General features: G+C 59.0%; 1 protein-coding gene across 3 annotated transcripts; it reads left to right on the top strand.

Annotated features, from left to right (window-relative positions):
* The first annotated feature begins 224 nt into the window (after positions 1 to 224).
* On the top strand, positions 225 to 7612 carry NRBP2 (nuclear receptor binding protein 2). 3 transcript variants are annotated; one of them, XM_017511580.2, is made up of 18 exons: positions 227 to 564; positions 1052 to 1174; positions 1251 to 1352; positions 1452 to 1541; positions 1735 to 1775; positions 1896 to 1990; positions 2125 to 2148; positions 2220 to 2303; positions 2382 to 2437; positions 2545 to 2640; positions 3544 to 3676; positions 3791 to 3893; positions 3972 to 4022; positions 4097 to 4232; positions 5047 to 5100; positions 5197 to 5260; positions 5353 to 5408; positions 5498 to 7571. In XM_017511580.2, the coding sequence occupies exons 1-18, from the start codon at positions 442 to 444 to the stop codon at positions 5564 to 5566; spliced, it is 1500 nt and encodes a 499-aa protein (XP_017367069.1). In that variant the 5' UTR covers positions 227 to 441; the 3' UTR covers positions 5567 to 7571. The 3 variants fall into 3 exon arrangements, with proteins under 3 accessions (XP_037588372.1, XP_017367069.1, XP_017367068.1); XM_037732444.1 differs by having other exon boundaries at positions 225 to 564; positions 5197 to 5408; positions 5498 to 5606; XM_017511579.2 differs by having other exon boundaries at positions 5353 to 7612.
* The last annotated feature ends 1717 nt before the right edge of the window (positions 7613 to 9329 follow it).

Genomic DNA, 9329 nt, shown 5'->3' with positions numbered 1-9329 from the left:
GGCGGGGCCTGGGGCGGGGCTTCGCGGAGGACCTCAAGGACGGTGGGGGCGGGGACTGAGGTGGGACGTCGCGGGGTGGGGCGGAGACTGAGGCGCGGCATCGCGGGGAGGGGCGGGGACTGAGGCGGGGCATCGCGGGGCGGGGCTCCGGGGGCGGGGCCTGGGTGCTGCCCAGGCTTGGCATCTCCAGGGGACGCTCGGCTCCGGCTCCGGCAGGCACAGGCGGCTCCGGGGGGCCGCGCTGGCTCCACCCCCGGGCCCCGCCCTCCTGCCGCGCGCCGGCGCCTCCCAATTCCCAGAGCCGGGGCTGGGGCTCTAGGCGGCGGCGGCGGCGGCGGCTGCGGCTCTCTGCTGGGCGCTGGGCGCGGGGCCAGGGCGGGCCGGGAGCGGCGGCGCCGGCGGCGGATCGCGCGGAGGGCGGTGGCCTGAGTCGGCCGAACCATGGCGGCCCCAGAGCCGGCGCCGAGGCGGGCCCGGGAGCGGGAACGGGAGGACGAGAGCGAGGACGAGAGCGACATCCTGGAGGAGAGCCCGTGTGGTCGCTGGCAAAAGCGGCGGGAGCAGGTGGGCGCGGGGGTCGGGGACACGGGGTGACACCGCCCTCCATGAGCCGGAGGGGCCTGGAGGCCGCGCGGGGCGTGGGGGCGCCGGGAGAGCGCGGCGCCTGGAAACCTCTCCGCAGCCTCTCTCAGGCGGCGGGCAAATCTGCCACCCCTGGACCCCTTTGCCCTGGCGGCCGCCCTGGGATTCCCTGAGCGCCAGTCTCCTCCCAGGACCGCCTCCCCATGCCTCTGGACTCAGCCTCTAGCTCTCTGGAGAATCCCCCGAGACCCCGTGAAACCTGCTCCAAATTCCCTTAGCCCAGCCCTTGGATAGGAGCCCTTGGCTCCTGAGGGCAGCCACCCTTCAAGCCCCCACCTTCCCACAGACTGGCTCAGGGCCTGCAGCCCATGCTTGGGCCCACTGGAAGGGTGTGGACAGGGACCAAGTCCTCACCCACAACCTCCACACACACCAAGGCACACATAACCCCTTATTCACCCCGACCCAGGTGAATCAGGGAAATATGCCAGGGCTTCAGAGCACCTTCCTAGCCATGGACACAGAGGAAGGGGTAGAGGTGGTGTGGAACGAGCTTCACTTCGGAGACAGAAAGGCCTTCGCGGCGCACGAGGTGAGGCCACTGCCCGCTCCTCATCCTGCCCGGGTGGCCACCTGCTGACCACCCAGCGACCACCCTCCCTCCCCAGGAGAAGATCCAGACCGTGTTCGAGCAGCTGGTGCTGGTGGACCACCCCAACATCGTCAAGTTGCACAAGTACTGGCTGGACGCCTCCGAGGCCGGCGCGAGGGTGAGCACGGGCAAGGCCCTGGGCAGGCAGAGGCCACAGCCAGGTGGGCGGGCGTGGGGACCAACCGGTTGGTGGAAATCCCGAGCTCGCACTCTGCAGGTCATCTTCATCACAGAGTACGTGTCATCGGGCAGTCTCAAGCAGTTCCTCAAAAAGACCAAGAAGAACCACAAGGCCATGAATGCCCGGGTATGGGGAGTGGGCTGGGGCGGCCGGGGAGCAGGATAGGGTCGGGGATGGGGTTGGGGCAGCCTCAGTGACTGGGATGGGAAGGGGGTGCCCGGCGCCCCAGACAGGGGCTGGGCGCGGATGTGGGGGCGGGCTCCGCAGGCCCAGCCACCTCTCCTGCGCCCACCCGACGGAGTCGTGCGTCCGCCGCCAGGCCTGGAAGCGCTGGTGCACACAGATCCTGTCTGCGCTCAGGTGAGGGCCTGGACTGGCCCGGCGCTGCGGGGCGCCGCGGAGCCCCAGTCTCTGCAGCGCCTCCTGACCGGCTCCTCCTACTTTCCCCTCCCCCTGCCTGCTCCTTCCCCACGTCTGCAGCTTCCTGCACGCCTGCAGCCCCCCCATCATCCACGGGAACCTGACGAGCGACACCATCTTCATTCAGCACAACGGCCTCATCAAGATCGGCTCCGGTGCTGGCGGGCAGGGCTGGGCTCGGGGGGTGGAGGGGGTGGGGGGCGGGGCAGGGGAAGTTTCCTGGAGCCGAGGGCCGAGGAGTTACGACACCCCAGCAGCTAATCCCGCTTTTTCTCCCGACCCTTGGCAGTATGGCACCGAATCTTCTCCAATGGTAAGTGCGAATTCTGGAGGGATGGGGTCCTGGAGAGGTCCCGCCCGCTCAGCCTCTGCGCTCTCCCACAGCGCTTCCGGACGATCTCCGAAGCCCGATCCGCGCTGAGCGAGAGGAGCTTCGGAACCTGCACTTCTTCCCCCCAGAGTATGGCGGTGAGTGGCCCTGGGTCCGGGTGCCCCTTGCCTGCCCTGCGCATCTGTCCTACCTGTCCTGTGCTCTTTCTCGTTCAGAGGTGGCCGATGGGACTGCTGTGGACATCTTCTCCTTTGGGATGTGTGCGCTGGAGGTACCGCACCCCCCCCCCACCTTGTGCCCTGTCCTCCTCCTAGCTGTGCCCTGCCTGGCTTACCTGTGTGGTCCCTTCCCCATGCTTTACCTGGCTCTGTGTCCCAGATGGCTGTGCTGGAGATCCAAGCCAACGGGGACACCCGGGTCACAGAGGAGGCCATTGCTCGTGCCAGGCACTCGCTGAGTGACCCCAACATGCGGGTAAGCAGCCTGCCCTGCCCTCCCCAGTTGGCTCACAGTGCTCAGGTAGGGCCAGCAAGGTGCTCAGGCAGGCCTGGGAGAGCATCGCAGTTTGTGCAGCTGAGGAGTGCACCAGCTGGCTGCACCCTCCCAAAGAGGACCTCAGTGGGAGCACATATTGGTGCCAGGCCAGAAGGCCCTGCAGGGTCAGCACATTTTAAGAACAAGAAGGCAAGAGAGACCCTTTCTCTGTGGCTGTTATCACCATGCCTGTTTTATCGATAAAGAACCCGAGGTTCAGAGATGAGTCCTTTACCCAAGGCTTTAGAGTAAGTGGTAGAGCCAACCTCTGCACCTGGGTCTGCTTCAGTCCAAGTGCTTGACTTTAAATTTCCAGCTTGTGGGGAGACGTGGTGGGTGCCAGGCAGGCAAAAGAGGTATGGGATGGAAGCTGCAGCCCCAGCCCCTCTGCTTGGAGTCCAGACTTCACCCCATGGCCTCAGGAGATGGGGGTGCCTGCACGGGGCCGGTGGGGAGCTGGAGCCGGAGTGGGTACGGATGTGGACAGGGTGAGGACCTGTCCACATGGTTGTCTCCAGTGTTGGGCACTGGGCTGATCAAAAGGCTGTGGGTAGGAGGCTTGCAGGTGACTTGAGGATCATGGCTCCCACTCCCCATGGTTTTTTGACAGTTGAGGGAAGCAGAGCTTGGGTGCTCCAATCCCAGAACCCAGCTGTCCTCAAGCTCGGAGGACCTGGTCCTGGCCTGGCTGCTGCCGGGACTCCTCCCTGTGGTCATCCCTGCATGTCCCATGTGTCCCTGAGGAGGAGGGACATGGGGAACTCAGGGGCTGCCTCTCCTCGAACTGTGGAGCCAGAGCAGAGAGCCCCTGCACACCACCAGCCCCTCCTCCCCACGCCCCAGGAGTTCATCCTTTGCTGCCTGGCCCGGGACCCTGCCCGTAGGCCCTCGGCCCACAGCCTCCTCTTCCACCGAGTGCTCTTCGAGGTGCACTCACTGAAGCTCCTGGCAGCTCACTGCTTCATCCAGCACCAGTGTGAGCAGCAGGCCGGCCCAGGGGGTGGCCAGGGAGGCTGAGGTGGGGACGTGGAAGGGGGCTCTGCAGGACCCAAGGCCTGAGCACACCACCTTGATGCTCCTGTGGCCACAGACCTCATGCCTGAGAACGTGGTGGAGGAGAAGACCAAGGCCATGGACCTGCATGCTGTCTTGGCAGAGCTTCCCCGGCCCCGCAGGCCCCCGCTGCAGTGGCGGTGAGCAGTCAGCACCCAGAAGCCTCCCTTTCCAGTGCCCCTGGCCAGCCCCTCATGTGCCTCCCACCTCCATGCCAGGTACTCGGAGGTTTCCTTCATGGAGCTGGACAAATTTCTGGAGGATGTCAGGTGAGAGCTGAGGTAAGGCCGGGGGCCAGGCAGCTGTCAGGCCTGAGTCCCCAGCTACCCTGGTGTGTCCCCAGGAATGGGATCTACCCACTGATGAACTTTGCAGCCACTCGGCCCCTGGGGCTGCCCCGTGTGCTGGCCCCACCCCCAGAAGAGGTCCAAAAGGCCAAGACCCCAACACCAGAGCCCTTTGACTCTGAGACCAGAAAGGTGAGGCTTCTCTCCTGCTGCTCAGTGCCAGCCCTCAGATCTTCCAGCAGTCAGACAAGAGGTGCCCCTCCTACTCTCAGGGCCTGCATCCCCGCAGCGCAGCTCTCCTCCAGGCGGCCAGAGACCGGATCCAGGCTGATCGTCTGGTGGGGGTCGTGGGGGTTGTAGGGCAGGCGGGACCCTCCCCTTTTCTGGGAGGCTCCATGTCCCCTCAGAACCTTCCCCCACATCCTGCTGCCTGCCCTGAGCCCACTGCAACCATCCTTCCTCCAGAACTCACCCGGGGCCCTTCCACCCGCCAGCACTCCACCCAGCCCCGGGTGCTGATTCCTGGACATCCGTGTCCTGGTGTCTCCCCGGACTTCTACAGTGCTGCCTACTGGCCAGCAGCCTCTCTCGGTGCAGTGCAGCCAGAATTCATGTCCTAAACAAGCAAACTGCCTGCTCCTGGCTGGCCACAGAGATCATGAGAGTCCTCAGCTGACACCCAGGCTCTAGGAGGCCTGATCCCGAAGGCATCGTGCACTTCCGTGTGGTCCTGTCCCGGCCAACCTCCCTTTTCCCGTGCCCACAGTTCCCTCTTTGTTCAAGTTGTTCTCTCCGTGGTGAAAGCTCCTATTCATCCTTCAGTACCCAGCCCCTAATGTCGATTCTTTAAGAAGCTTTCCTTAGCTTGCCAGGCCACTAGCGGTGAGATGGGCTTCTCTTAGAAACTACCCCCTTGACAATCTCTGCTGTCCTTCTGGGCCCCTCTGGCACAGCGGCATGTGCTCTTGCTGCTGGGTTTGTGAGTCGCAGCCTCCCCCCACTGCAGGTCATCCAGATGCAGTGCAACCTGGACAGGAGCGAAGACAAGGCACGCTGGCATGTGAGCGGGGCCTGGGAGGACGGCGCTGCCGTGGGGAAGGCGGGGGCCTGGCGGACCCCCGAACTCCCCTCCGACCGCGCCCCGCCACCTCCCCAGCTCACTCTGCTTCTGGTGATGGAGGACCGGCTGCACCGGCAGCTGACCTACGACCTGCTCCCAAGTAGGCTGGGCAGGGGACCTGGGCGGCGGGCGGTGACCCCGGGTGGCCGGAGGTGCAGTGGCCTCACGCCTCGCCTTACGCCGTTGCCCCAGCGGACAGTGCTCAGGACCTCGCCGCGGAGCTCGTGCACTACGGCTTCCTCCACGAGGTGTGCTGGGCAGGGTGGTGCTGCTGGGCCAAGGGGGTGTGCGGGGTGGGCCGCACCCCTCCGTCCCCCATGCCTCCCTCCTTCCACAGGGCGACCGGATGAAGCTGGCCACCTTCCTGGAGAGCACCTTCCTCAAGTACCGCGGGGCCCAGGCCTGACCCGGTGCCCCAGCCCCAGGGGATCATGCCAGGGTGCTGCCCAGGTCAGGCCACGTTGGGGAGAGCCCAGCACTGCCAGGCCGCCCTCCACTGTGTGCCTGGGAGCACAAAGGCCCGGGTAGTGAAGAAACCCCCACCTCCTGTGGAGCGGGGCTGACCCTGCCTCCAGGTGCCACGGGGTGGGGGTGGGGCAGCCATGGGCCTCCCAGGTCCTTAGGATCAGGGCTGCCCCCAGGACCCCTTCCTATATCCTTGATTCTCTGCCTGGAGTTCCTATCCAGGCTGCCTGGCCAGGGCCACTGCCTCCTTAGCATGCAGGAGGCTCCCCTGCAGGGAGCCCCAGCTCTGGGGCTTGGGGGTGAGGGTAAGCCCTGAACAGACCTCTGCCCGGCAAATGGCTCCATGAGGTCTGAGAGAGCAGCCACCCCTGGCTGGCACCACAGACCCACACAAGGAGCCTGCACAGCAAGCCACCGGTGACACACCTGCAGGTGTCAGGCATGGTACTGGGCACAACTGGGACCTGGCAGGAGAAACAGACCACAGAGAGGTCTGGAGTTGAGGCTGTCATCAGCAAAGCCCCTGATCCCACACAGCTCTGCCCTGGAGCCACCTCTTTGGCCCTTTACCCACCCTGAGGCCAGGATGTGCAGCCCCTCTGCAAATCTCCTCTGGGCTTGCAGCCGCTCTAATGGGCTTTTTCTCTCCTGCATTCCCTGGCCTGGAGGGTTGAGGGACCCCACATCCTCTCTGCTCCTCAAACTCACACCCCCTCCATGTTACCTCCCACACCTCCTCCCTGGGGCAGCTGCTCCCTGGGCCACTGAGGACATCGGCTCCTGGCTCCCTGCCTCTCTCCACTCGTGGCTCAGTCTTTGAGGTTTCTATGCCCTCATGGATTCTGCCTCTGCATTCCTGGCCTCTTGATTCTTGGCTTGCCTCTCCTCCAATTACAAATTTAGTGAAACAGCCTTAAACATTTTAAGTTGTATGTATAAATTTAGCGCATTCATGCTTTTTCAAAAGCATTTCAAATGTCAAACCAGGAAGGCACCCCACTGTATTAGCTCTATACTGCTGCTGTAAAATTTATCACAAACTTAGTGGCTTAAAACAACACAAACTTATTGCAGTTCTGTAGTTTGGAAGTCCGACTTCGGGTCTCACTGGACTAGAGTCAAGGCTGGCAGGCTGCCTTCCTTCCTGGAGGTCCTAGGGGAGACTCCATCTGCTGCTCCTTCAGGCTGCTGGCAGGACCCACACCCTTTTGTTGGCAGGGCCAAGGTCCTCACTTCCTTGCTGTCTGTAGACTGGGGCCACTCCCAGCTTGTACAGGCTGCCCACATTCCTTGGCTCTTGGCCCCTCCTCTATCTTCAAAGCCAGCAGGTTCAGTCTGTGTCAAGAACCATTTCTCTGGTTCTCTGCAGCCAGGAAAGGTTGTCCTTAAGGACTCATGAGATCAGGTTGGGCCCAACCAGATAACACAGGTTAACTTCCCTCCTCAAGGCTTTTTAATATTAATCACACCTGCAGAACACATTTTGCCATGTAAACTAACGTTCACTGGTTCCAGGGATTAAGGAATGAACCTCTTTTGTGGGAGAAGGGTGGCATTCTGCCTACCACAGCACCCCAACAAAAAAACAAAAACCAAAGCAAGACTTACCAAGGCATATCAAATAAATTAAATGTACAAAATAGTGAATCTCAGTTATCTTAACCATTCCAATACCATTTATGAAATGATTCAAATTCTCCGACCTTCCAACTCAGAATTCGAAATCTAAAATAATTTCCATATCCTAGATGGAAATCCTGATGCTAAGCTATCCAATTATGCATGGTCCTAAACGGTTTCAGTGGCAAATACGTAACATTGTACTAGTGATTAAACTGAACTTAAACGCATCAATACTACCATTGCTGCACGTAATCACGTCTGTTGAATTTTTCCTTTTAAGTTTTATCTGTTCAGAATTATATGCATATTACTTTAAAGTGGAATGGGCTTTTTTTTTTGAGGCCAATAATAAATAGTAAATGCAGGCTCCTGCCCTGATCCTCCCCAAATTCAACTCTCTTAACTGTTCCTTCAGGCATTTGAAGTTCATGTTTCTCAAACTCACGGGCATGCCTTTACTCCAGTTTATTAGTTTTTCTACATTAGGTGTCCCCAGCTGGCATCCTCTGGGAGGAGGGTGGCCACCTGCCTCAGTCTCCTTATGCAGCATCAGTCCTGTGTGATGGGCATCACAGCTGCATGGGTATTATTAAGGCTTCATCACCACACATCTCAGGCGAGAACAGGGTGTTCTAGGATGGCATTTCTTGCACAACTTTTTGTTTTCCCTGGGGTTAGTAATTGCCTAGTTTTTTTTTGTCTGTTTGCCTAGTTTTCTATATGTGTTTGTCATCGATCATCTTTCGACTTTCCTGAAGAAGCATGAATATCCTCTCAGAGCTTAGGACTCATCACACAACTGACTGCTCACTTTTTTCTTCTCCTAGAGCCCCCTGCCCAGGCTGGTTGTTCTTGGACTTGTGGCCCAGCATGGGTTAACTCTTCCCCGGGGTCCTGGAATCCTTTCCTCTTCCTTCATGTGCCCCGTTTGAGGAGGAACATCCTCCAAGTTTCCCAAGAGGGTGCATAGGAAGTGAAGGAGTCTCTGCCTGTTTGTCTTTATGCTAACCTCACATATGCTTGACAGTGTGACTAGTTACAGAAAACTTGGCTTGGTTGAAAATACTTATTCCAAGGATTTTGAGGGTGTCACATCATTTTCTTCTAGTTCCAAGAACTCTTGTGCCTTTCTGAATTCTGGCTCTTCACCTGTGATCTCTTCTTTGTGTTTTTTACTTTGTCCCATTCCTTTGGAAATTCTCAATGATATGTCTTGATGTACAACTTCCCTTACACCCGTTGTTCAGAAAACACGACTGTTTGGTTCTAGGAAATTTTCTTGATTTATCTCTTTGTTGGTTTCTCTCATTTCCTTATTTTCTGGACAGTTTATTTAGACGTTGGACTTAAAAAAAATTTTTTTTTGAGACAGGGTCTGGCTCTGTCACCCAGGCTGGAGTGAAGTAGTGTGATCACAGCTCACTGTAGCCTCCAACTTCTGGGCTCAAGTGATCCTCCCACCTTGGCCTCTCTAGTACCTAGGACTACAGGTGTGTGCCACCACATCCAGCTGGTTTTTTAAAAATTATTTTTTTATAGAGACGTGGCCTTGCTATATTTCCCAGGCTAGTCTTGAACCCCTGGGCCCAAGTGATCCTCCTGCCTCAGCCTCCCAAAGTGCTAGGAAGGCAGGTGTGAGCCACCGTGCCTGACCTGGGCTTCTCTTTTGAGATGCAGTCGTGCAGTGGCAAGAGCACAGGCTCTGGAGCCATTCTACCGCTCCCTGCCTTGTGATGTTGCACAAAGGTAAAATGGGTAAAAATGGTAAAATGGGGATATTTTTGGTAAAAATGGGGATAACAGCTGTACCCACTGCATGGCACTGCGTTGTGAGGATCCCAGGAGTGAACGTGTATGAGAACAGTGCTGGGCACCATGTGCCCTGAGTACACATTATTGTCAAGGGAACCCGTCGCCAGAGGGTAGTGCTTATGGCTTCACCGGGTGGTGGTGGCAGACCAGCCCCCACCTCCCATCCATCCTCTCCATTGTGGAGGCCTAGTGTGCCAGGCTGGCCCTAAGAGCACCTGCCTGTTACTGCTATTCTGTTTTCCAGCTATCTGGTTTTGTTGTTATCCATT

Source organism: Cebus imitator, unplaced genomic scaffold, assembly GCF_001604975.1.
Source record: "Cebus imitator isolate Cc_AM_T3 unplaced genomic scaffold, Cebus_imitator-1.0 Scaffold449, whole genome shotgun sequence".
Lineage (NCBI taxonomy): Eukaryota > Metazoa > Chordata > Mammalia > Primates > Cebidae > Cebus > Cebus imitator.
The sequence above is the reverse complement of the archived record's forward strand: the minus strand, read 5'-3'. Positions and strand labels throughout refer to the sequence as shown.

Coding starts and splice junctions, on each gene's coding strand:
- NRBP2 (XM_037732444.1), top strand. CDS start 442: ATGGCGGCCCCAGAGCCGGCGCCGAGGCGGGCCCGGGAGCGGGAACGG. Junction 1,175..1,250: donor AGGCCTTCGCGGCGCACGAG/GTGAGGCCACTG, acceptor CTCCCTCCCCAG/GAGAAGATCCAGACCGTGTT. Junction 2,438..2,544: donor TTGGGATGTGTGCGCTGGAG/GTACCGCACCCC, acceptor TCTGTGTCCCAG/ATGGCTGTGCTGGAGATCCA.